Below are 27,771 nucleotides of genomic sequence, written 5' to 3'. Positions count from 1 at the left end.
GAGTGTATATTGTTTAGGCTTGCCTAATTGTTTAGCTGTAATTAATTACTATTTGTCCTATCTGCTGTACTTGCTATCCATATTTGTGTTTTTCTTGTTTGTATTGTATGTCCTTGCAACTAAGAGATCCCTCATACTGGCAGAGGTGACATTGAGAGTAGTTCTATTGGTGTTTTAGAAGGTTAGATGAGACAGAAAGTGAAGGGTTGAGTTAGAGTTAGACTTAAAACTTGAATACCTTAGATAATTTACCTAATTTCTGGTTTAATATGTTCCTTTAATTTTAATTCTAAATGTTAGAATTCTAGAGATGCCTCTGGCTTTCTTGGGACCTTATATATTACCTACGTTGGCACCATTACCATATTGAAAATCCCGGTTCTCATTCTATACATATATTGTTGTTTTTAAGATACAAGTCGGGAGGCACCTCGCTGAGCGTTTAGAGTTTTCTATGCAAGCAAAGTTTGGTCTTTGAGATGTTGTATTTTTGTATTTATGCTTTTTATATATATGTATGTAGATTCTCCTCTATATGTATTTTGGTGTTTGTCCCTCTTAGAGGTGACTTGGAGAAACAGGTTGTCGATTTTCTATTTTGGGATATTCTTGGGATTGTATATACATATGTATTTATAATCCAGCCGGCCTTGACTTCGCAGGTCAAGTCTGGAGCCTGATATTTTATATATTTTGGCATTCTACTCTTTATGTACATATGTTTTTCCCTTTCTTTTTATCTGGTTATTCGTTTAGGTGACTGATGCGCTTTTCTTTTTGTGGTTTTTGTTTAAACTTTTCTTCAAGGCTCTTAGTTACTCATTCTTTCAATTATATCTACATATATATTTTATCTTAGAGGTCGTAATATCTCACCATTTTTATTTTACAACTAAGTATAAAGTTCTGTGTAATTCGGTATTACAATTTTATTTAAATAATTGGTTCCTTTTCATATCATTATTTATTAACAATAACTTTATGTAGTGTATGATTGATCTACTTTATAATAAAAAATAATATTATTGAATTAATATATGTTAATCACAATAATTATTTCTTTATACATACATTAGCATATATTTAATTCACATATATTCCTGCTTAATTCACATATATTCCATAGCTTACTTTATTCTAATTAAGCAGCTATGATTACTTTCTTATAAATTATTATTATATGATAATGTTATAATAGATGTTGATTATGATTATATATATAAATTGTAGCTATTAAATTAATATCAGTGTACATGTTATTATTTTATTCCTTAAATATAGTAATTTTTGCATTAATATATTTAATCCGGGATTATGTGCTTATATATCAAAATATATTTATTTCCTTATATACATGCTTGTATTATTATATATTAAGAGGTGATGATTATATATATTAGGGGTGGAAACAGGTTAGGCCAGGCCAGGCTTTGCTTTTAACAGGCCTGGCCTGTTATACAGTTGATTGGCTTGAGCCTGGCTTGCAGTCTGTTATAGGCTCTTTATAAAATATTAGGCCTGGCCTGATATTCAGCCTGACCTGGCCTGAAGCCTGTTAAAATGCATGATAATTTTTTTTACAAAAATAAAAATATTATTTAAAAAATTATTTTTTAATAAAAATAGTTATATGTAATATGTCATATATTTAATATTTATAAAAAATTTTAAACTTTTAACATATTTAAAATATACACAAATATTTATAATAAAATATAATAAATTTAAAATATCTCATAATTTTATTAATAATAAATAATTATTTATATATTTAATTATATTTTAACAGGCCCAGGTAGGCCTGACAAGCCTATAAAGCTAATTAATAAGCCTGGGTCTGGTTTATTAATGTATTAAAACTTTTAAAAGAGTCTGGACATGTACCTATTTTATAACAGATCAGGCCAAACATAAGCCAGGCTGCAAGCCCTAACAGGCCGCCTGGTCTTTTTCCACCTATATATATATATATATTATGACTGAATTACATAATATATTATTATTTTATTAACATTAAAAAAATCTTTTACTCTATAAAAAAAGTTATGACTGAATTACTATAATTTTTATAAATTATTATTAAGCATATGAATTTGTACGCTAATTGATAGTATGTTATAAAAAAATTAGACTACTTAATTATTATTTTAAAAATGTATAATAAAACAAATAATTTTGATTATACATGATTAGCGAATAATCTAATTAATATATGGTAATTTTCTTTTAAATAATAATACATTCATGCAACTAAGCTAGTAGTATAATAAGAATAATACATTGTTATACAAAGCATTATAATTATGTAAAGTGTTGTCAATTATAATTGTGAATTCATTTAATAGTAATAATAATAGGTATAGGCCAGGTTTAATCCGCTTTAAAATAGAAAAACAAACTTTTAATTAATGCTAAATTAATAATTAAAATGATTTATAATTAATATAATTATATATTTATTATTATAATCATTAATTAAAGCTATTAACTTAAAAATATTTTATACATGTAATTATTTTGTTTTCGGAAATGTTTGGTAACTAAAGAAAATCAGGCAAAAAAAATCATAACTTACCTTATTTAGCATTCATTGTAACAATTAATGAATGCTAAATAAGACAAGTTCGAGCTGTTTTTTTTTTTTTTTTGCCTACCTAACATTACCATTTCGTTTTATATATAAATATATATTCATGAGCAACCAAATTTTAACCCAATGGTTATTTTCTTATACGTTAATAAATTTTTTAATGCAACTATTAATATTTTATTGAATTGTTTTTGTGTATTGATGATCTAAAATTATGCATAAATGAAGTCACTATTTATTATTTTTTTGCAATATCTTTACATAATTGATTAAAATATCTGTCATATCTTAAATTATTTTGTATAATATTTTATTATAATGTCAATAGAATTCTTTAGTACAACTAATAGTATTTTTTAGGATTTAACTTTTGTTAGATTAATAATTTAAAAGTACAATTTACTATTAGCAATATTTCTTAACTCAAATATTGGATTTTTCCTTAGTTATACTAGGAGCCAGTAAAAATAAATTCATAAACCGAAAAAAGATTCATATTAAAAGATTTAAAAATAACATATCTAAAAATAATTATCGTAATATATAAATTGAAGTAACAATTAAAATTTTTCTAAAACTACTTTAATCGAATGATAATATTAGAGCTAAACTGTTTAAATAATATATAAGCTATTTTAGACCTTAAACAGATATAGATTAGAATCATTTTCGAAACAACAACCAATTAAAATAATGTCATCAATTTAAAGATTTAGAATTTATGCAAATTCACACCATCCTCTAATTAAATAAGCTTCATCGTTTGTTATTTATGTAATGCGGCAAAATATAAAATAACCACACCAAAAAATTAAATTAACCTTTATTTTCATCAATGACATTACATTAACGCATCAGAAGAGTAGTAATTTTTGAAAAAAATCACAATATGTTATAAAAATATTTTAATTATTAAAATTTTAAAAGAAAAAAATTTAAACAGAGTACTACTAATCTTTAAAATTGTATCTCCAATATTGACATAATTCTTTGAAAATTAAACTTAAATTGAAAAAAATCAATCTTATTATAAGCTTCACTTCGAAGATTTTCTGCCAGACATAGAAAGCATAAATAAAGGGAATAGAATTTGAACTTGGCCTATAAAGATCCTTGGAAGCAATTGTTCAATAAAAAATCAAGCTCCTCCTAAGAAAGCTAACTTTAACCAGATTTCATTAAGTTGGTCATAATATATGAGTAGATCCAACTACCCTTCAATGAAATAGAGTTCATTGCCCATTCGTTGAACTCTTATATCCATGTAATTAGAACTCGGAATAGTGAATACAACTGAAGGTGGTATTTGATAGATGAGGTAAATTGTAAATAACCTTTAGTTGCACTAAAGAATATACTTTCCTAAAATAAGTTAAGAAGAGAGAGGTATGTATACTAGTGGCATAATGATCCATGTCAGCATTCTTGGTGCCAAAATGCTATCTGTTGTAAAATAATATAATGATAATGATATTAATTAATTTAATGACTAACTTGTTAAATTTGAATAATTGCCCAAATTAATCTCTAAGATTTTTAATATTGGACACTTTAGTCTCTCAATTTATTAAATACACAAAAAACTCTCCTAAGTTTAACTACGACAGAAAAATTAGTCCCTGGTCTTGTTCTCTGTCAATAATAAATGAAAAATATTGACATGGAGGCATAGACTAACACTTATGACAGCCAGTTGTCCACATGTGCAAATAAGGCAAATTAATCTCTAAACATAAGGTTCTAAAACTGTGTATGATTCCCCTATCTCCTTTCCCACCAAGAACACCAACCCCCAAGAATGCCAACCCATACCCAATCGAATTCACCTATGTGACGGTATCCTTAATCATCGACCATGAAAATGCAATTAGTAGCTAGTCCTTCACCATTCCAGCAACGTTCATGGTCAAAACCAAAGTCTTTTCGATGAGCAAAGAAGACAAAATCTAGATAAAAACTGAAATTATCCCTGAGAAAAGGGTACTCCATAATCAATCACAAAATTGATAAGAACACAAGACAGCAGGGCACAATGTAATAGAGTGAGGTGATAAGGTTAAGCGAGACTCCCTTTGAATTGAGCAAAATCTGGATAAGAAAAAGGCGTGTGGCCTCAAACGCAATAGCCATAAGTTGTAGGAAAACCTTTCAGGCGCCGAATTCGATCTCGGGTAAGCAGCAATGGCGACATCGAATGAAATGGAGAGCATGTTGGCCATGGTCCCGTTCTTAAAACTCTCTTTCTTGAAGAGAACACTGATAGAGTAGACGTTGACGGGCATGAGAGTCTTCAACATCTGGATGAAGGAGATAGAAAAATAGATGTAGGCAGAGTTAGAGAACTAAAGAGAAAGAGAACAGAGAATGCTGATGGAGAGCATGTTGGCCATGGTCTCTGAAGTTCAGTGTTCTCTGCCATAACTATTTCCTATAATTTTTTTTCGATAAGTACAACACAAGTGGATCAGAACTAAAATCCGACTCAGAATCCGTTGGATGAGAAAATCACGAGAAAAAGAAAAAGAACAAATTCATGCAACGAGAGATTTAGAGGGTGACAACCGGGGAGGGAACAGAGTCTAGAGACAGAGGGGAGTCAAATGTTGTATTTTGGGTATTCTCCAAAACGACGTAGTTTTAAACCTAAGTCCAGGGATTAATTTGTCTTGTTTACACACGTGGACAAGTGACTACCATGTGTACTAATCTATGCTTCTATATTATCATTTTTTGTTTGTCATTGAAGGAGAAACAAGGTTAATGACTGATTTGTTTATCGAAATTAAATTTGAGAGATTTTATTGTGTGTTTCAAAAATTGAGGGACTAAAATGTCTAATTTTAAAAATTTTAGGAAATAATTTAAATAATTACGCTTTAAATTTATTATGTATTATTGTTCACATTGTAAGAGATGCTGTTGAATTGATGATGTTTATTTATTTATTTATTATCAAGAGGAGGCAAGAATCAAGCAATAGCAATATTTGTGGGGTTAATGTTTTAATTTACTAATTTGGTCATAATCATCCATTTGTTAGATTAAGATAATAGTCAAATAAATGGAAAAACAATACATGGACGACTTAGTATTTGACACAATGATAGCAAAAAATTCAGAGACTATCATGTGACTCATTTAATGTTATTGTGAGAAAAATTCCCATTTTGTGCTTTATAACAACTTGGCTCATAGGTATTAGATGTGACCTACCCATTATGAAAGAAAGGTAAGTAGAATTGACAAAGCACCTAAATATGCATCAAGCACAAATATGTATCACAAAGTTCTCCACTCGTACCCCATAGATAAAAAGAGAAGACAGAGAAAGAGAAATTGATATTAAAACAAAAAAAGGTTCAAAAGGGCCTATGCCTACAAAGACACATACAAATTAAATTAAACTACTTCTAATTAAAGAGCCCCCACATCAAGGCACCATCAATAGAAATTGATGAATAGCCTTTGCAATAATTTTGGTTACACCTTCAAAGAGGGGAAAAAGGAAAAGAGAGATCCATCTAAGAACCAAATTTAGTGATGAAGCTAACAGGGCTTGATGCTTGGATCTTAAATTATTATTATTATTATTATTATTATTATTAATTAGTTGAAGCTAAGATTATTGGTGCCTCTTGTTGAATGCTATTCATAAGCTGGTATACAGCTGCAGCAATATCATCCACTGATCCCAACTTGCAATCATCTTCCACCTGCAACAACGTTTTCACTTTCAAACTTTGGCCAATACTTATACAGATTCATAATGTAGAGCATTGTTATATTTGGTGCTAAAATTATATTTTGCTCTCTTTTTCGCTATATTCTTTGTATAGGTTGACTATGTATGAGAATAAGCACCTTTTAGAGTAGGTAAATACGTTTTTCTAACACTAAATTAAAGTATTTTTTTTGAAAAAAAAATATTTATAATATTTAACTTTATTTAATTTTTTTAACGTTTTTAATTTGTATTAAAATTATTCCTAAAGATTAACATTAACACAAATTTAGAATATTAAAAACAAAACTAAATAAAATTAGATATTAAGATTATTTTTTAAAAAAAATTATAAACTATAAAAAAAATATACTTTAATCTTAAATCTTAAAATACCTAGATGTTGATCGAGTAGAAGACAAAACCAAAAAATAATAAAACATTTAGATATTTTGTGTTTATTTCTTTTCTGTGAAGAAATATAGGGAGTTATAAGCAGACTGTTGAAGATTCCTAAGAAAGTAATAAGACAAAAGAAGAAAAAGAAGAAGAGAAATGAATAATTACCTTAAGACTGAGAGAGTAGAGAACAAGTTGATTGATGGTGGTGGTGACATTAAGGTGCAAGATTGTAAGCCTCATGTTGTGCAAAGCAGACACCATCTTCAACAGCTGCTTTGGCTTCTTCTTTGACCTTATCTTCACATTTGCATGGCTCTCCACCATTGTCACTTCTATGTCTGCAGCTACTTCCCCCAACTCCTCCTCTCCCGCCACTGTTCTTGATGATGATGATTTCTCACTGTTACTACTGCTGCTTGATGTTGTTGCTGTTGCTGTTGCTGTTCTTCTGTACTGTGGGAATGTGAAGAATTCACAAAAGGCCATGTTCTTCTTCTTCTTCTTATTCCCATCTTCACCTTCTTGATATGTAGCTCCAAGAAACTGCAGCTTCTGTTCAAGCTCCTTAACAAAGTTAATAGCTCCTCCTATTATTGAAGCTTGATCCCCCTGGATTATTCAGTACATTCACCCACATATACGCATACAAATAATTAAAACCAACAATAATAAAAAGAGTTCTTATTAAATTGTTATCATTTGAGTACTGTTATTAGAACCAACATGCTACTTCACCAATTTATTTTGGTATCTAAGTTTAATCAAGTTGGTTTAATAGCTTATTCAAACAATAAAAATCAAATAAAAAAAAAAGAAAATGTATTAAAATAAATTGGTTAAACTTAACACTACTAATTCAATCTAACCAATCTTTTTTTATGTCTGAAATGGTAAAAGAAAAAAAAAAACAAGGATAAAACTAAGAGGACTCAAATGTAAACTTGTTGTAACGAATCTGAATAAGTGTCTGTAGTGTTGAAAGATGTAAGAAATGAGGAGTAGAGTACCCTTTGAACATAAGAGTCCGGCATTAAAGAGCGGAGAAGGGAGAGATAGTGATTCATCTGCTTCCTTCTGTTGCGCTCCACTGCAATGTGAGTCATTCTCTGGTTCTCTATCTGCTCTTTGTTCTTCCTGCTCTTCGCTCTTCGCCTCTTTGGACGACACGACGATGGCAACACTGATGGCGGTGATGAACAAGTAGTATTGTTATTGTTCCATATTTCTGCAGGGTATGTTGTTTCTACTCTTTGGTCTTCATTATTGTAGCTGTTACTCCAGTTTCGGTAGCAGTTGTTGTAATTGACTCCATAGCCAAATGATGGGTCTTGGCTTTGTGGATACACCACTGCTTTTAGCGCCATCGGTCGATCTCTGTAACAATGATTATGATGATTGTGAAGAGAATGAAGAAGAAAGTGTTGAGTTCTTTGGGAAGAGTATTTCGCCTTATATAAAGCTCTTTCAAGCTACGCTAATAAGGTACCAAAATGGACACTGCTTTGCACGTGAAATACTCAACTATGAATAATACAGTTTCAAATTTAATCATTTTATTTCTTCAAATTCTACATTCCACAAATTATTCAGTAACAGTTTACTAACATACCAAGTTTTTAATCTATTTTGTTAGTTTTTCCACACACATATAATATATAGAACAAGTATAATTTGAATACACAGGTTAAAAAATATATATACATATAATTATTATATTTTGTACAAGTATTTATTACATGTTAATTTAAAAACTATGAGTAAAGCTAGGGAACGAAAAGCATATTAGCCAAAATCTAGCCAAATACCTTTGGATGAATTCAAAATTTTTATGAGTTAATATATATGGATGTTTCTTCTACTAAGTATTAGAATGTTTCTTTTTCATATTAAATGAATGTTCTTTTATATATTTTTCGAATTTGTGATTGTTAGAAGTGGATAGATTAATGTGAGAAAAAAGAAAAAGGTTTTTATAGGTTTTAATTAGGTTTACTTAATCAATTTAAAATTTTTTAAATTTTGAATTTAAAAAATTTAAAATTAATTAATTATTGATATAAATTAATATAGTTTTGTTTAGTTTTTGGCCGATAAGCTTTTGGTTCCTTATACTTTTCCAAAAACTATTTACCATCCAGTTCAATTAATTTACAGTTATTTTTAGAACACAAAATCATATATATATATATATATATATATATATATATATATATATATTCAGTATAAATAATTTTATATAATTATTTAATTAAATTCATGAGCTTAAATGATATTTTAGATGGCCAATTTGAAAATTATTTATTTTTAACAATGTAATAATACAAAAATTGATTAATCAATTAAATTGATCTGATATTTTAGTGGTTAATCGATTTAGAATAATAAAACACAAAAATTAATTTTTTCTAAAAAATTATATAATTTATACATAAATATATTATTTTATTATATTCAGTTCAATACCAATTAAATTTCTGTTGAACTTTTAAATTTTTGAACCTCTCGGTCTACCGATTTGATTATTAGTTCAATTTTCAAAATTTGGATAATATATATACATATATATAAATATATGATTGATGACTGATTTTAATAACTAATTTTAGGGTACATAACATTTTTAAATCTAAATTTGATAGAGTATGTATGTTGTGGAGATCATTAATCACTAATTACTAATAATATTTTAAAAGAAAAAAATAGATTTATTTATTTTATGTGGTAATCCTCTTAAATTCATTTTCTTTTTCTTTTCAAGTTTCTACTTCATGCTTTATTTTTTTTATTAATTTTGTTCAGATAGCCATTTAATATAGAATTTATAGACAAAAAAAACAATAAAAATGGGAGGGAAAAAAGGAAAAAAATTTAGATATAAAAACAAAAATGGTGAAATATCTCAAAATTGGTGATATAGGTGAAATATTAAAATTGGAAAAAATTTCACCAACAGGCCTTCCTTCAATTCGAATCCCTTTTCTTGATAAGCTCCAAAAGGAGCTCTGGCGCAGGAGTATGAAAGCATTGCAGTGCAAGAGGAAGTCTATTGACAACGATTATCAAGAAGCAACATTAAATTTGGCAATAAAAATATTAGATACTAAATGGTAGAAGAAAAAAAAATACGATAATAGCCCTTAAAAATGATTTAGGAAAATAGATTGATGATATTAAGCAGTTAAAGAGATGAGAGAGTTGATTTTTCAAGACCCTATACCCTATGAATTCAAATTACAATCTTTTTCCGAAGTTTGTTAGCAGAGATTATGCTGATATTTCAAAAGAGGTCTCTCAAGAGGAAGTTAAAGTTGTAATTTTTTATATGGGGAGTTGGAAAGCCCCAGAGAATGGAACGAGTGATAGTATTCTAGCAAAATTCTTTTAGTTGGGTGAAGTCTATTTTTCAACAACTCACAGATATTAATGAAGTTAACAAAGCCCTTATTACAATTATTCCCAAAATTTTTATACCTAAAAATGTTAGTTATTTTAGAACTATTAATCAATATAATATTTGCTACAAAGTAATCACTAAAATTATTGTCTCTGAATTTAAAAATTATATGCCTGTGCTTATTTTTAACACTCAATCTAGTTTTATTCCTGATAAGATAGATGCAGACAATATTCTAATGGTTCAGGAGGTAGTTCACACCATGTGTAATAGAAATCAAGAAAAAGGAATCATGGCTATAAAGATCGACCTAGAGAAGGTCTACGACAAATTAAACTGGAATTTTGTGGTGGATACTCTAAAAGATGTTGATATCTCAAAAGGAATCATTAATGCCATTGCCCACTACATTTTTATCCACCATGAATCTCTTTTAGAATGGATTACCCTATGAGACTTCTCCAACAAGAGGAATTAGATAAGAAGACCCTCTTTCACCTTATCTTTTTGTTCTTTGTATTAAGCATTTATTTCACCTTATTAATAAATTAGTTGTTGATTAAAAATGGGAGCCAATAACTATTTTTAGAAATAGACCTAAAATATTTCATCTTTGTTTTGCAGACGATTTGGTTCTCTTTTCTAAAGCTTCTAGTGAACAAGTGGAACGATTAAGGAGACCTTACACACTTTGTATGAGAGCTCAAGACAAAGAATCAGCTTCTATAAGCCTTGTGTCTACTTCTCTAAAAATGTTAATCATAATATTAGGCAGCAACTAAACTAGGAGTTTGGAATGACCTTGACGGCTAATCTGAAAAAATACCTAGGAGTACCCTTGATCACGTAGAAGTGTAACCATCGTCATTTTCAATTCATCCTTGATCACATGCAAACCAAGTTATCTAGCTGGAACAAGAAATCTCTATCTTTTGCAGGGAGATGCACTCTTATTCAATTGGTGTTATCAACCATTCCTAGTTATTACATGCAGACTATGAAGATCCCTGTGACGGTTTGTGCTAGAATAGATAAACTATATAGGAACTTCCTATGGAACAATATCGAAAATAGAAAGGTCCATCTCTTAAGTTGGGAGAAAATCTATAAACCAAAGGATGAGGGTGGAGTGGGAATTCGAAGGGCGCAGGAGACCAATCAACTATTTCTTATGAAACTTACTTAGGGCTTAATCTACAAAAGGAATTCCCTATGGGTTTAGGTGATGAGAGAAAAGTATGCAAGAGGAGATAGCATCATATTCAAAGTTCATAAGAAGACTAGTAGCTTAAACGCTTGGATTAGAATAACAAAGGTTTGGAAAAAATTTCAAGAGATCCTAATTGGAGAATAGTTGACGAAAAAAATATTTCTTTTTGGGATGACCATTGGATCCCAGAAATTCACAAATTAAAAGACTTAGCTACCATTAACCCTGATGAAAAAACGCTTGGAAAAAGGATGTGTGATTATATTAGTTCTTATAATACTTAGAATTGGATAAAAATTAGTCAGGTTTTGCCTAAGAATGTTCTAGAGTACGTTAGAATTTTAAAATTCTCCAATCCTGATATTGGAGCAGATACTGTGGGTGGCTTCCAGCAGTAGATGGCAAGTTTACAATTAAATTAGCCAATGAAGCTCTTTTCAGTAACAAGGAGAATAATAACAGGTTACACAAATTGCTTTGGAAAAATAACTTTCCTTACCCATGAAGTTTTACTTACCAACAGCAGGAGGAAGAGCAGAAATCTCACAGACAACAATGACTGTCCGAGACGCTGCGCAAAAGAAGAGACTGTGCTCTACACCTTATGAGATCACCCCTATATCCGTACAACATGGATCAACATAGTAAACAGAGATGCATATGAAAATTTTTTTCTCCCAATCCTTTTAGGAATAGCTCAGTACTAACATTTCCTTGGTCTCTTGAAAGCATTATAGGACTTCGTGGCCCATCATCTTTGTCACAGCATGCAACATAGCCTGAAAGTGTAGAAATGATCTCATTTTTAAGGACGAGACTCTGTCGAATAATCAACTTCACCAAATGATAAGAAAAATTGTAGAAAATTATAGCATTACTTTGAGCATAAAAGAGCATAGTAGAAGCTTCCTAAATCTTACCAGAGAGGAGCTTGTCGAATGGGAGGCGCCAAATTGGAGATGGACTAAATTAAATGTAGATGGGCCAGTCATTCATCCTATATCAGAGGCGCTTGCGGAGGTATTATTAGGGATTGGGCTGGCCGCACAATTGCTGGTTTATTATGAACATCAGAGCCTGTACCATAAACATGGCTGAACTATGAGACTTCTATGTTGGGATTAAGCTAGCTTCTGAGTTAGGAATCGCAAAATTAGTAGTGGAATTAGACTCTAGATGTGTCGTAGCACTGGTTCAAAAGGCATCTCCAGAGAACCATAGTAGCTCTTCCCTCATTCGGTCGATCAAGGAGCTTTTGGAAAAGATAGATAATGTAGAATTAAGACATATCTACAGGATGGCCAATTTCTACGCAGATGCTTTCGCCAAGCTGGGTCAAAAAGAAGTTTATGGAATTAAGTTCTTCGAGTAGGCTCCTCTTTACTTGTTTCACCACCTTTTTGCTGATGCAAGTGGTATTGAGTTTAAAAAATTAGTAGTAGTCTAATTTTTTTCTTGTTTTTTGGGCCCTGCATCCCATTACTCATAAAAAAAATATGGCCAACAACAAAATAAATATTTTTTTGTTTGCTCACACTATGTTGAGACACCAAATATTTTACAAATTTTTCACCGTCTGCAAAACAGTGGTCGTAGCATTATTGCGCATATTGCGAAAAACATAATGACACTATATTATTGTAAATTATATCATATTATCATAATTTTGAAATTATATTTTTGTTTTTTCCATTTTAAAATTAATTGATGGGAACAAATTAAAAACATATTTTAGTTTTTTAAAAATTATTTTCTATTTGTATATATCTTTTAGTGACATATTATGTTATTGAAGAATCGAAGAAAGTTCAATTCAAATTCAAACATCAAAGAATTTTATTTAGGGTTGTAGTAGTTGTAATTTATTTGAAGATACATTATAATTGACTAATTTAGTGGCATATTTGTTATTGAAAAATATTAGATGATTATTAGAATTTATTGTTTTTAGTCATTATTTTTTGCTATCAATTCAATTCATTTAAATTAGTAATTCAATAATATACATTAGTTTACACTTTTAAACATTGATAACTAATTAATCACTAAAAATAATAAATTTTAATGATCTTTTAACATTCTTCTTTGTTATTATAGGGTTAAGACACCTCATAATTGATTAGTATGGCTTAATCAAAATAATCTAGCTATAAAATCCGTAAAATTAGTAAATAATTAGTTAATAAATTAATTATTAATCCAAAAATAGAAAATAAAATTTTATAATTTAATAAGATAGAGCTAATTAAAATAAAAATTTTGACACTAATTTTAAAGAAATTAGCCCAAAATTGAACCGAACGGACCAAACCGATTGGATTGAACCCAAACTGGGCCCATGATCCAATATATAAGAAACTATCTCAGCTTTCTCCTCTCCCATTAAACACATTCACGCTGACATGGGGGCAAGGGAAGAATATTAGAACCCTAACCCTTATCACAACTTCAATTCCACAAATCTCTAAGTTTGGAGCTCTGACTGACGAGCCGTTTGTTGTCACACGTTTGTCTCGAAGTTCTCTTCAATTCTATCCAAACAAAATGGTAAGAAACTTTGTAATTTACATTCAGTTTGTTTCCCCTTTTCTGAATTCACATTTCAGTGTGAGTATTGAGTGATTTTAGTGATTTTGATGGTTTAGGGACACTCTAGTGGTAGATAATTGTTGGGTTTTATCCAGTGAATCCGTGGGTAAAGTAAGGAATCATTACTTTCCTTCTAATTTATCAATTTTATGAGATTAGGGTATTGAAGATTTTTATGTATATGGAATTAATTATATAACATTAGGTTGTATATATGTGAAATTGAAGTCAAATTGGCGAAGTGCTATACTTGAATTGGAACTTTTGGTGGCTGGAACCTATAACACTTGATTTGGAATTTTAGAGGCTTGAATTGAGGTGTTTGAGCTTAGGGAGAAATCGACCAAGGTATGGTTTAGTGATGAGCGGATAATTTATACGCTTTTTGACATTATTTTTAGGTAATTTTTAGTAGGATCTAGCTACTTTTAAGGATGTTTTCATTAGTTTTTATGCTAAATTCATATTTCTGGACTTTACTATGAGTTTGTATATTTTTCTGTGATTTCAGGTATTTTCTGGCTGAAATTGAGGGACCTGAGCAAAACTCTGATAAGAAGGCTGACAAATGACTACTGATGCTGTTGGATTCTGACCTCCCTGCACTCGAAATGGATTTTCTGGAGCTACAGAAATTTAAATGGTGTGCTCTCAACGGCGTTGGAAATTAGACATCTAGAACTTTTCACCAATATATAATAGTCTATACTTTATTCGATATTAGATGACACAAACCGGCGCTCAACGCTAGTTCCATGTTGCATTCTGGAGTCAAACGCTAGAAACACGTCACGAACCAGAGTTGAACGCCAAAAACACGTTACAACTTGGCGTTCAACTCCAAAAGAAGCCTTTTCACGTGTAAAGCTCAAGCTCAGCCCAAGCACACACCAAGTGGGCCCTGAAAGTGAATTTCTGCATCAATTACTTACTTCTGTAAACCCTAGTAGCTAGTCTAGTATAAATAGGACATTTTACTATTGTATTAGACATCTTTGGATTATTTTTGGATTACCTGATGATCCTTTGATCACATTCATGGGGGCTGGCCATTCGGCCATGCCTGGACCATTACTTATGTATTTTCAACGGTAGAGTTTCTGCACACCATAGATTAAGGGTGTGGAGCTCTGCTGTACCTCGAGTTTCAATGTAATTACTACTATTTTCTATTCAATTCAGTTTATTCCTGTTCTAAGATATTCGTTGCACTTCACCATGACGAATGTGATGATCCGTGACACTCATCATCATTCTCACCTATGAACGCGTGATTGACAACCACTTCCGTTCTACCTTAGACCGGGGGCATATCTCTTGGAGTCCTTAATCAGAATCTTCGTGGTATAAGCTAGAATTGATGGCGGCATTCATGAGAATTTGGAAAGTCTAAACCTTATCTGTGGTATTCCGAGTAGAATTCAGGGATTGAATAACTGTGACGAGCTTTAAACTCGTGATTGTTGGGCGTGATGACAAACGCAAAAGAATCAATAGATTCTATTCCGACATGATCGAGAACCGACAGATGATTAGTCGTGCCATGACAGAGCATTTGGACCTTTTTCACTGAGAAGATGGGATGTAGCCATTGACAACGGTGATGCCCTACATACAGCTTGCCATGGAAATGAGTAAGAAGGATTGAAAGTATGAAAGCAGTATGTTGCAGAGATCCAAAAGGAACACAACATCTCCATACACTTATCCGAAATTCTTACCAAAGATTTACATAAGCATTTCTATCGTTATTTTATGTTTATTTATTATTATTTTTCGAAAACTCCATAACCATTTGAATCCACCTAACTGAGATTTACAAGATGACCATAACTTGCTTCATACCAACAATCTCCGTGGGATCGACCCTTACTCACGTAAGGTTTATTACTTGGACGACCCAGTGCACTTGTTGGTTAGTTCTGCGAAGTTGTGACAAAGTGTGATTCACGTTTGAGAGCGCTACCAAGTTTTTGGCGCCATTGTTGATGATCACAATTTCGTGCACCAAGTTTTTGGCGCCATCGCCGGGGATTGTTCGAGTTTGGACAACTAACGGTTCATCTTGTTGCTCAGATTAGGTAATTTTCTTTTTATTTTATTTTCAAAAAAAAATTTCAAAAATCTTTCAAAAAAATTTATCACCTGTTTTCGAAAATTATTCTAAATTTTTAAGAATGAATTCTAGAGTTTCATGGTAACATGTTGAATCCTGGCTAGCTGTAGAGCCATATCCGAATTCTTTTGGATTGAGGCTTCCACATGTCAACACAAAAGGCATGTATATGGAGTTGGATGAAGTATTAATTATTGCATGCCTGATTTATATCCTAAAGCTGGCTGGCTATTAAGCCATGTCCAACCCTTGGATTGGAGTTTTAGGCTAACATTGAAAGATTCCTGGAATTCTTATTAAAAATTTTGAAATTCTTATTTTCTTTTTCCTATATGTTTTTCGAAAAAAATAAAAGAAAATACAAAAAAATCATAAAATAAAAAAAATAAAAAAAACCAAAGATATTTTGTGATTCTTGTTTGAGTCATGTGTCATGTTTTAAGTTTGGTGTCAATTGCATATTCATCTTGTTATTGCATTTTTCGAAAATTCATGCATTCATAGTGTTCTTCATGATCTTCAAGTTGTTCTTGGTAAGTCTTCTTGTTTGATCTTTAAATTTTCTTGTTTTGTGTTGTATGATGTTTATCATGTGCATTTTTGCATTCATAGTGTCTAAACATGAAAGATTTCTAAATTTGGTGTCTTGCATGTTTTCTTTGCATCAAGATTTTTTTCAAAAATATGTTCTTGATGTTTATCATGATCTTCAAAGTGTTCTTGGTGTTCATCTTGACATTCATAGTGTTCTTTGGGTCATTTTTATGTTTTTCCTCTCATAATTAAAAATTCAAAAATCAAAATAATATCCTTTCCTTTTTTCTCTCATAAATTTCGAAAATTTGAGTTGACTTAGTCAAAAATTTTTAAAACTTAACTATTTCTCAAAAGTCAAATCAAATTTTCAAATTTAAAAATCTTATCTTTTCAAAATCATATCTTTTCAAAATCTTTTTCGAAAACCAAATCTTTTTCATTTTCTTATTAATTTTTGAAAATATTTAAAAATATTTTTTCAAAATCTTTTTCTTATCTTTATTTCAAAATTTCGAAAACTTTGCTAACAACTAATGTGATTGATTCAAAAATTTGAAGTTTGTTACTTTCTTGTTAAGAAAGGTTCAATCTTTAAATTCTAGAATCATATCTTTTAGTTTCTTGTTAGTCAAGTAATCAAATTTTAATTTTAAAAATCAATTATTTTTCAAAATATCTTTTCTATCAATTCTTTTTCAAAATTTTATCTTTTTAAAAAATTTGATTTCAAAATATCTTCCAACCTCTTATCTTTTCAAAATTGATTTTCAAATCTTTCTCAACTAACCAATTAACTTTTGTTTATTTTTTATCTTTTTCAAAACCACCTAACTAATTTTAAGCTCTCTAATTTTCGAAAATTACCTCCCTCTTTTTCGAAATTCTTTTAATTAACAAATTGTTTCAAATTTTAATTTTAATTTTAATTCTTCTTTTCGAAAATCACTAACCCTTTTTCAAAATTAATTTTCAAATTCTCTCCTTCTCATCTTCTTCTATTTATTTATTTATTTACTAACACTTCTCTTCATCTCAAGAATCTGAACCTATCTTCACCCTTGTGTTTGGATTCTTACCTTTTTCTTCTTCTATTCCCTTTTTCTTCTACTAACATAAAGGAATCTCTCTACTGTGGTAAAGAGGATCCCTATTATTATTTTCTGTTCCCTTCTTTTTCTTATGAGCAGGAGCAAGGACAAGAATATTCTTGTTGAAGCAGATCCTGAACCTGAAAGGACTCTGAAGAGGAAACAAAGAGAAGCTAAATTACAACAATCTAGAGACAACCTTACAGAAATTTTCGAAAAAGGAGAGGAGATGGCAGCCGAAAATAATAATGCAAGGAGGATGCTTGGTGATTAAACTACACCTACTTCCAAGTTTGATGGAAGAAGCATCTCAATCCCTACCATTGGAGCAAACAATTTTGAGCTGAAACCTCAACTGGTTGCTCTAATGCAACAGAACTGTAAGTTCCATGGACTTTCATCAGAAGATCCCTACCATTTTTTAATTGAGTTCTTGCAGATCTGTGAGACTGTTAAGACTAATGGAGTAGATCCTGAAGTCTACAGGCTCATGCTTTTCCCTTTTGCTGTGAGAGACAAAGCTAGAACATGGTTGGACTCACAGCCTAAAGATAGCCTGGATTCATGGGATAAGCTGGTCGCGGCCTTCTTGGCTAAGTTCTTTCCTCCTCAAAAGCTGAGCAAGCTTAGAGTGGATGTTCAGACTTTCAAACAAAAAGATGGTGAATCCCTCTATGAAGCATGGGAAAGATACAAGCAGATGACCAAAAGGTGTCCTTCTGACATGCTTTCAGAGTGGACCATTCTAGATATATTCTATTATGGTCTATCTGAGTTCTCCAAGATGTCATTGGACCATTCTGCAGGTGGATCCATTCACCTAAACAAAATGCCTGCAGAAGCTCAAGAACTTATTGACATGGTTGCAAATAACCAATTTATGTATACTTCTGAGAGGAATTCTGTGAGTAATGGGACGCCTCAAAGGAAGGGAATTCTTGAAATTGATGCTCTGAATGCCATATTGGCTCAGAACAAAATGTTGAGTCAGCAAGTCAACATGATTTCTCAAAGTCTGAATGGATGGCAAAATGCATCCAACAGTACTAAAGAGGCATCTTCTGAAGAAGAAGCTTATGATCCTGAGAACCCTGCAATAGCAGAGGTAAATTATATGGGTGAACCTTATGGAAACACCTATAATTTATCATGGAGAAATCATCCAAATTTCTCATGGAAGGATCAACAAAAGCCTCAACAAGGCTTTAATAATGGTGGAAGAAATAGGCTCAGCAATAGCAAATCTTATCCATCATCTTCTCAACAACAGACAGAGAATTCTGAGCAGAGCACCTCTAACTTAGCAAACTTAGTCTCTGATCTGTCTAAGGCCACTTTAAGTTTCATGAGTGAAACAAGGTCCTCCATTAGAAATCTGGAGGCACAAGTGGGCCAGCTGAGTAAGAAAGTCACTGAAACTCCTTCTAGTACTCTCCCAAGCAATACTGAAGAGAATCCAAAAAGAGAGTGCAAGGCCATAGACATAATCAACATGGCCGAACCTAGGGAGGAAGGAGAGGATGTGAATCCCAATGAGGAAGACCTCATGGGACGTCTCTCAAGCAAGAAGGAGCTCCCTATTGAGGACCCAAAGGGATCTGAAGGTCACATAGAGACCATAGAGATCCCATTAAACCTCCTTCTGCCATTCATGAGCTCTGAAGACTATTCTTCCTCTGAAGAGGATGAAAATATAACTGGAGAGCAAGTTGCTCAATATCTAAGAGCCATCATGAAGCTGAATGCCAAATTGTTTGGTAATGAGACTTGGGAAGGTGAACCTCCCTTGCTCATTAGTGAACTAGATACATGGGTTTAGCAAACTTTACCTCAAAAGAGACAAGATCCTGGCAAATTCTTAATACCTTGTACCATAGGCACCATGACCTTTGAAAAGGCTCTGTGTGACCTAGGGTCCGGCATAAATCTTATGCCACTCTCTGTAATGGAGAAGCTGGGGATCATTGAGGTACAGCCTGCCATATTCTCATTACAAATGGCAGATAAGTCATTAAGACAAGCTTATGGATTGGTAGAGGACGTGTTAGTGAAGGTTGAAGGCCTTTACATCCCTGCTGATTTCATAATCTTAGACACTAGGAAGGAGGAGGATGAATGCATCATCCTTGGAAGACCTTTCCTAGCCACAGCAGGAGCTGTGATAGATGTTAACAGAGGAGAATTAGTCCTTTAATTGAATGGGGACTACCTTGTGTTTAAGACCCAAGGGTATTCTTCTGTATACATGGAGAGGAAGCATGAAAAGTTTCTCTCAGTACAGAGTCAAACAGAGCCCCCACAATCAAACTCTAAGTTTGGTGTTGGGAGGCCACAACCAAACTCTAAATTTGGTGTTGAACCCCCACATCCAAACTCTAAGTTTGGTGTTGGGAGTCTACAACATTGACCTGGTCACATGTGAGGCTCCATGAGAGCCCACTTTCAAGCTAGTGACATTAAAGGAGCGCTTATTGGGAGGCAACCCAATTTTTATTTATCTAATTTTATTTTTATTTTATTGTTCTTTTATGTTTTCTTAGGTTCATGATCATGTGGAGTCACAAAACAAATACAAAAATTAAAAACAAAATAAAAAATAGCAGAAGAAATAGCACACCCTGGAGGAAGGGCTTATTGGCGTTTAAACGCCAGTAAGGAGCATTTGGCTGGCGTTCAACGCCAGAACAGAGCATGGATCTGGTGCTGAACACCAGAAACATGCAGCAATCTGGCGTTTAAATGCCAGGATTGCACACTGAGGAAAGCTGGCGTTCAACGCCAGAAACATACTGCAGATGGGCGTTGAACGCCCAGAACAAGCATAAAGCTGGCGTTTAACGCCAGAAACAAGCATCAATCTGGCGTTAAACACCAGGATTATATGCAGAGGGCGTTTTACATGCCTAATTGGTGCATGGATGATAAATCCTTGACACCTCCGAATTTGTAGACCCCACAGGATCCCAACCTACCTCAACTCACCTTCTCTCTTCTTCACCAATCACCTCAATCTCTCTTTACCATCACCTCTTCACCACTCACATCCATCCATCCTTCCCACCCAAACCCACCCTACATGGCCGAGACATAAACATCTCTCCCTCTCCTCCATATCTTCTTCTCCTTCTTCTATTATTTCTTCTTTTGCTCGAGGGCAAGCAATATTCTAAGTTTGGTTTGGTAAAGCATAGCTTTTTTATTTTTCCATAACCACCTATGGCACCTAAGGTCAGAGAAACCTCTAGAAAAGAAAAAGGGAAGGCAATTACTTCCACCTTTGAGTAATGGGAAATGGAAAGATTGATCTCAAGGGTCCATAGCTCAGTAGAAGAGCATTTGACTGCACATCAAGAGAGCATGAGAAATTCCCTCATTAAGAAATCCCTGAGATACCTCAGGGAATACATTTTCATCCACACAATTATTGGGAGCAACTAAGGATAGGAGCACCAAAATCACTAGGGATCAAGCAACAAAGGCAAGGAAGAGACATAGAGGAACTCAAAAAGCACCATTGGTCCTTCAAGAAGGCGCCACCCTCACTAAGGTGGACTCATTCCTTGTTCTTATTTCTCTATTTTTCGGTTTTTATGCTACATGTTTGTCTATGTTTGTGTCTTTACTTCATGATCATTATTATTTAGTAACTATGTCTTAAGGCTATGAATAATTCTATAAATCCTTCACCTTTCTTAAATGAAAAATATTTTTAATACAAAAGAACAAGAAGTACATGAATTTCAAAACTGTCCTTGGAATTAGTTTAATTATATTGATGTGGTGACAATACTTTTGTTTTCTGAATGCATGCTTGAACAGTGCATATTTTTATCTTGTTGTTTATGAATGTTAAAATTGTTGGCTCTTGAAAGAATGATGAACAAGAGAAATGTTATTGAGTATCTGAAAAATCATAAAGTTGATTCTTGAAGCAAGAAAAAGCAGTGAAGAACAAAGCTTGCGAAAAAAAAGTGGCAAAAAAAATAAAAGAAAAAGAAAAAGCAAGCAGAAAAAGCCAATAGTCCTTAAAACCAAAAGGCAAGGGTAAAAAGGATCCAAGGCTTTGAGTATCAATGGATAGGAGGGCCCAAGGAAATAAAATTCAGGCCTAAGCGGCTAAATCAAGTTGTCCCTAACCATGTGCTTGTGGCATGCAGGTCCAAGTGAAAAGCTTGAGACTGAGTGGTTAAAGTCGTGATCCAAAGCAAAAAGAGTGTACTTAAGAACTCTGGACACCTCTAACTGGGGACTTTAGCAAAGCTGAGTCACAATCTGAAAATGTTCACCCAGTCATGTGTCTGTGGCATTTATGTATCCGGTGGTATTACTGGAAAACAAAGTGCTTAGGGCCACGGCCAAGACTCATAAAAGTAGCTGTGTTCAAGAATCAACATACTTAACTAAGAGAATCAATAACACTATCTGAAATTCTAAATTTCTATAGATGCCAATCATTCTAAACCTCAAAGGATAAAGTGAGATGCCAAAACTGTTCAGAAGCATAAAACTACAAGTCCCGCTCATCTAATTAGAACTAACATTAATTGATATTTTGGGATTTATAGTATGTTCTCTTCTTTTTATCCTATTTAATTTTCAGTTGCTTGGGGATAAGCAACAATTTAAGTTTGGTGTTGTGATGAGCAGATAATTTATACGCTTTTTGGCATTGTTTTTAGGTAATTTTTAGCAGGATCTAGCTACTTTTAGGGATGTTTTCATTAGTTTTTATGATAAATTTACATTTCTAGACTTTACTATGAGTTTGTGTGTTTTTCTGTGATTTCAGGTATTTTCTGGCTGAAATTGAGGGACCTGAGCAAAACTCTGATAAGAAGGCTAACAAAGGACTACTGATGTTGTTGGATTCTGACCTCCCTGCACTCGAAATAGATTTTCTGGAGCTACAGAACTCCTAATGGTGCGTTCTCAACGGCGTTGGAAAGTAGACATCCAGAGCTTTCCAGCAATATATAATAGGCCATACTTTATTCGAGATTAGACAACGCAAACTTGCGCTCAACGCCAGTTCCATATTGCATTCTGGAGTCAAACGCCAGAAATACATCACGAACCAGAGTTGAACGCCAAAAACATGTTACAACTTGGTGTTCAACTCCAAAAGAAGCCTCTGCACGTGTAAAGCTCAAGCTCAGCCCAAGCACACACCAAGTGGGCCCCGAAAGTGGATTTCTGCATCAATTACTTACTTTTGTAAACCCTAGTAGCTAGTCTAGTATAAATAGGACATTTTACTATTGTATTAGACATCTTTGGATTATTTTTGGATTCCCTGATGATCTTTTGATCACATTCATGGGGGCTGGCCATTCGGCCATGCCTGGACCATCACTTATGTATTTTCAACGGTAGAGTTTCTGCACACCATAGATTAAGGGTACGGAGCTCTGGTGTACCTCGAGTTTCAATGCAATTACTACTATTTTCTATTCAATTCAGTTTATTCTTGTTCTAAGATATTCGTTGCACTTCACCATGACGAATGTGATGATACGTGACACTCATCATTATTCTCACCTATGAACACGTGACTGACAACCACTTCTGTTCTACCTTAGACCGGGCACATATCTCTTTGAGTCCTTAATCAGAATCTTCATGGTATAAGCTAGAATTGATGGTGGCATTCATGAGAATCCAGAAAGTCTAAACCTTGTCTATGGTATTTCGAGTAGGATTCAGGGATTGAATGACTGTGACGAGCTTCAAACTCGCGATTGTTGGGCGTGATGATAAACGTAAAAGAATCAATGGATTCTATTCCGACATGATCGAGAACCGATAAATGATTAGCCGTGCCATGACAGAGCATTTGGACCTTTTTCACTGAGAAGATGGGATGTAGCCATTGACAACGGTGATGCCCTACATACAGCTTGCCATGGAAAGGAGTAAGAAGGATTGAAAGTATGAAAGCAGTATGTTGCAGAGATCCAAAAGGAACACAGCATCTCCATACACTTATCTAAAATTCTTACCAATGATTTACATAAGTATTTCTATCTTTATTTTATGTTTATTTATTATTATTTTTCGAAAACTCCATAACCATTTGAATCCACCTAACTGAGATTTACAAGATGACCATAGTTTGCTTCATACCAACAATCTCCATGGGATCGACCCTTACTCACGTAAGGTTTATTACTTGGATGACCCAGTCCACTTGCTGGTTAGTTCTGCGGAGTTGTGACAAAGTGTGATTCACGTTTGAGAGCGCTACCAAGTTTTTGGCGCCATTGTTGATGATCATAATTTCGTGCACCATTTAGGTTTCTTGTATTTAATATATAAAGTTTTGTGAAAATTAGGCTAGATGACCATAGGACAGGTTGGAACCTATGAGTATGTTCGATGACTAGCAGCTTTGTGTTGATTACTATTTTTCATGATGGTGTGTTAAGTGATAAGTTGATGGAGATTTATATAATGATATGAATGTGTGTATATATATGTATATTGTGTTGGTGAATGTTAAACTTAATGATATCTTTGGGATTGTTTAGAGTAAGAAATGATAGGTTGTGAAGATTATTGTGGTGATGGCAAGGATATGTTGTGTTGATGATTTTGGTGCATAGTATGTTAGGTTTGAGTAACTGTGTGTGGCCGGAATGGTCGAGGTGTGTGTGTGGCCGAAATGGTCGAGATATGTGTGTGGCCAGAATGGTCGAGAGGGCAAGATTTGTGTGTGATTCCGCTTGCTCGTTAACTTGAAAATGTATTCGGATGGCAAGTTGAGGACATAAGTTCTCTCTCTTGTCGTGATGAGGGTGTGGAGAAAGTGAAAAGGCACTCTCTTTCGTATTGTTTCCCCCCACATTATTTTCTGGTTGCAAGGTGGAAAGGCACACTCCTTCGATGTGAAAAGACACTCTCCTTCGTATATCCTCCAGGAGAAGGTGAAAAGGCACAATCCTTCAATATGAAAAGGCACTCTCTTTCGTTTATGATCCTCTTGAAGATGCGCAACCTAGAGACAAATATCTGGATTACCTACCAGATGTGTCAAGTTCTGGCGATTTAATCGACACATGAGCTCACGGCCAGTAGGACAGGCATGCATCATGTTGCATTTGTTTGTTTTGTTTGGGTGTGCATACTTGGTTTGGTCTACCTATCTGATAAATTCTATATAACTGGTAATTGTGATACTTGCTGTAACTGTTCTTTAAATATGTTTGCCTTGTATTTCCTTGTGTTTGTGATTGTCTTTTTGTTTTTGGTACTTTAGTGGTGGACTGATAATGATGATGAATTGTTTTGAAAAGGGCCAGAGGCCGGGTTGAGTTTATTTGGGCCAGAGGCCAAGTTGAGTTTATTTGGACCGGAGGCCGGGTTAGTTTGATTTAGGCCTTAGGCCGTGATTGGTTGGACCAGTGGTAAAGGTTGGTTAACAATGATTTATTAGTAAGCGGTAAAATGCCTTAGAATGTTATGTTAGGTGAAAGTGGAAGCAAGGGTTGGAGTTATATTGTGACTTGGATACCTTAGAGCGTTAAAACCGAATTTATGGTTTAGTTATTTCCTTTAAGATTATATTATATCTGAGTCTCGGAGTTCTAGGATTGCCTTCGGCTTTCCCGTGACCTTATTTATTATATATGTGGGCACTTTAACCATACTAAGAACCTCCGGTTCTCATCCCATACAATATTTGTGGTTTTTCAGATGGAGGTTGAGAAACACCACTTTGTATTCTGGAGATGCTGATGAAGCGAAGAACTCTTGGGACTCAGGGTCGTATCTTTGTTTATATTTATGTATGTATATAGGATCTCCACCTTGTATTTTATGTTTGTCCCTCTTAGAGGTTAACTCGGAAAAACAGGTTATCGTTTTTCTACTTTGGGTAATTTTGGAATTCTCTCGTATATATGTGTATATATACTTATATGCTTTGGCCGGTTTATTTTCGCGAACCGAGTTGGAAACTTTGTTAATTATATATTTGACACTCTCTTTTTATTATTCATATTTACGTTTCTTTGTATGTGACTTTTCTGTTTACGTGAGCGTTACGACTTTTGTTTTTTCCCTTTCCTTTAAAGGTTCCTAGATATAAAACTTTTTCAACTATATATATATATATATATATATATTTATTTTTAGAGGTCGTAATATCTCGCCACCTCAATTTTATGACTTAAGCATAAGACTCTATATGATAGAGTGTTACACTAGCTAATCCTCAACCTTCATAATAATAATAATAATAATAATAATAATAATAATAATAATAATAATAATAATAAAGACTGACATTAGCTATCTCATGCATGACTTGATGATGTCTACACCTCCGACATGGATAGCCATACCCTTTTTTTTTATGAATAAGATTCTAATTAATGAATACAAAGATTGTTTGTTTAATTTTCAGAAGTAGTATAGGAAAAATACAAGTATTAGGTTTTATATTAGGCGGACAAATTTGTAGGAATCAAATAAATTTTTGTAATATGTTGGATCTTCAGAATTCAGATCATCCTATTAGAGAGAGATCTAGAGACACAAACCTTATTAATTATATGCATACCAACTACAATGAGTGGTAGTGTTTATTAGTATATTATCTAAGACAATTTGTCTCTTTAGAGAGCTAAAGAGACATTTTCATGCATGCTACAGTTAGAAAATAATGACAGAATCTTTATATAAATTGTACTGAATTATTATGCTATTTTTTCTTTCAAAGAGAATTAAATTGTTTTATGTACAACTTTGGTAATTAATGCACTCTTAAAAAGTATGCGAGAAAGGGGTGTAATTTTTCTTCTTTTTTTCCTTTTGATTTAAATATGCGTGGGTGTAATTTTTCTTCTTTTTTTCTTTTGATTTAAATATGCGTGCTTATTCTATTAGTAGTTAAAGCCGCAACACCAACTTCCTCTCTCACTTTTATTATTAGATATATATAGCTAAATGTTTTAAAATAATTGTCCGTTTATAAATATAATTATTATTGTTACCAAAAGCATAGGATGTCGTAATTTTTTTTCAATTATAATCTTAACCACATCTTAAATAAATTATTCAGAAAATAATAAAAATAAAAAATAGCATCATTAACATAAAATTATTTTTATGTAGGATAACTTTCATTTGTTAACTCATATAATTTTTTAATTTATGTTTATAAAGATGCATATTACTGAATAAATTTATATTTTTACATTATTATTACATATCTCGGATTATAGAAAATAAATAAATATAGAAAATTGAATACCATGCCTTTAAGATGTTTAACACTTTAAAATATATATATATATATATATATATATATATTAGATGCACTCGAGATGTGTTATGCTTAAGTGTACATATCTGAAGTATTGCATTATAGGATAAAGCCAAAAATATTCATCTAGTATACCCAAGATATATTACGATCTAATTTGATTTTATTTTTTATTTCATCTAATTTTATTCAAATAATTTAAAATTTTAAAATTAAAAAACTTTTTAATTTACAATTTTGATGAATATAATTTAAATTAATAATTTAGTTCAAATCAATACAAATAAATATACTCGTATTATTATATTCATATGGTTAGTTATGTTTATATATTCGATTTTAAAGAAAAATTAATGATTTAAAAATTTTAAATTAAAAGATTGATAAGTTAAAATTTTAAATGCATCTAAGATATGTACAAATAAAACTAACTCAAGACATGATAGGACGATATAATATTCTCGATCGTATTGTGTTAGTTTGATTTTTATTTTTTTCATTTTATCCAGTTTTATTTAAATATTTTAAATTTAAAAATTAGATAAATATAATTTAAATTAATAATTCGATTCAATCCTATACAAGTAAATGTACTCGTATTATTATATTCATATAGTTAATTATGTTTATATATTCGATTTTTTAAACAAAATTGACGATTCAAAGTTTTTAAATTAAAAATTAACTATTTAAAATTTTAAATGCATTTAAAATATGTACAAAACTAATTCAGAATTTAATAAGTCAATATAATATTTTTAAATCGTGTTGTGTTGGTTTGATTTTTATTTTTTCATTTCATCCAATTTTATTGAGATAGTTTATTAAAATTATAAAATTTTTTATTTAAAATTTAGAT

The 27,771-nt window shown here is 32.2% G+C and overlaps 1 protein-coding gene, 1 non-coding gene and 1 pseudogene across 2 annotated transcripts; all 3 read right to left on the bottom strand.

Annotated features, from left to right (window-relative positions):
• Positions 1–4,263: 4,263 nt before the first annotated feature.
• Positions 4,264–4,980, bottom strand: LOC140175109 (probable sugar phosphate/phosphate translocator At2g25520; annotated as a pseudogene).
• A 919-nt stretch (positions 4,981–5,899) lies between these two features.
• LOC112710872 (transcription factor bHLH94) lies at positions 5,900–8,242 on the bottom strand. Its single transcript, XM_025763314.3, has 3 exons — positions 7,721–8,242; positions 6,879–7,322; positions 5,900–6,303 (listed from the first exon to the last, which is right to left on the bottom strand). Exons 1-3 carry the CDS (start codon positions 8,075–8,077, stop codon positions 6,193–6,195), a joined length of 912 nt encoding a protein of 303 aa, XP_025619099.1. The 5' UTR covers positions 8,078–8,242; the 3' UTR covers positions 5,900–6,192.
• Positions 8,243–18,269: 10,027 nt separating this feature from the next.
• LOC112713362 (small nucleolar RNA R71) lies at positions 18,270–18,377 on the bottom strand. Its single transcript, XR_003158335.1, has one exon. It is a non-coding gene; the product is annotated as a small nucleolar RNA R71 (small nucleolar RNA).
• Between the last annotated feature and the right edge of the window lie 9,394 nt (positions 18,378–27,771).

Source organism: Arachis hypogaea, chromosome 9, assembly GCF_003086295.3.
Source record: "Arachis hypogaea cultivar Tifrunner chromosome 9, arahy.Tifrunner.gnm2.J5K5, whole genome shotgun sequence".
Lineage (NCBI taxonomy): Eukaryota > Viridiplantae > Streptophyta > Magnoliopsida > Fabales > Fabaceae > Arachis > Arachis hypogaea.
This window is presented reverse-complemented; position numbering and strand designations above follow the sequence as displayed.

Excerpts from the sequence above, each read along its gene's own strand:
- LOC112710872 (XM_025763314.3), bottom strand. The coding sequence starts at position 8,077 with ATGGCGCTAAAAGCAGTGGTGTATCCACAAAGCCAAGACCCATCATTT. Across the intron at positions 7,323-7,720 it reads CGGACTCTTATGTTCAAAGG|GGGGATCAAGCTTCAATAAT; the intron begins GTACTCTACTCC and ends TGAATAATCCAG. Across the intron at positions 6,304-6,878 it reads TCTACTCTCTCAGTCTTAAG|GTGGAAGATGATTGCAAGTT; the intron begins GTAATTATTCAT and ends ACGTTGTTGCAG.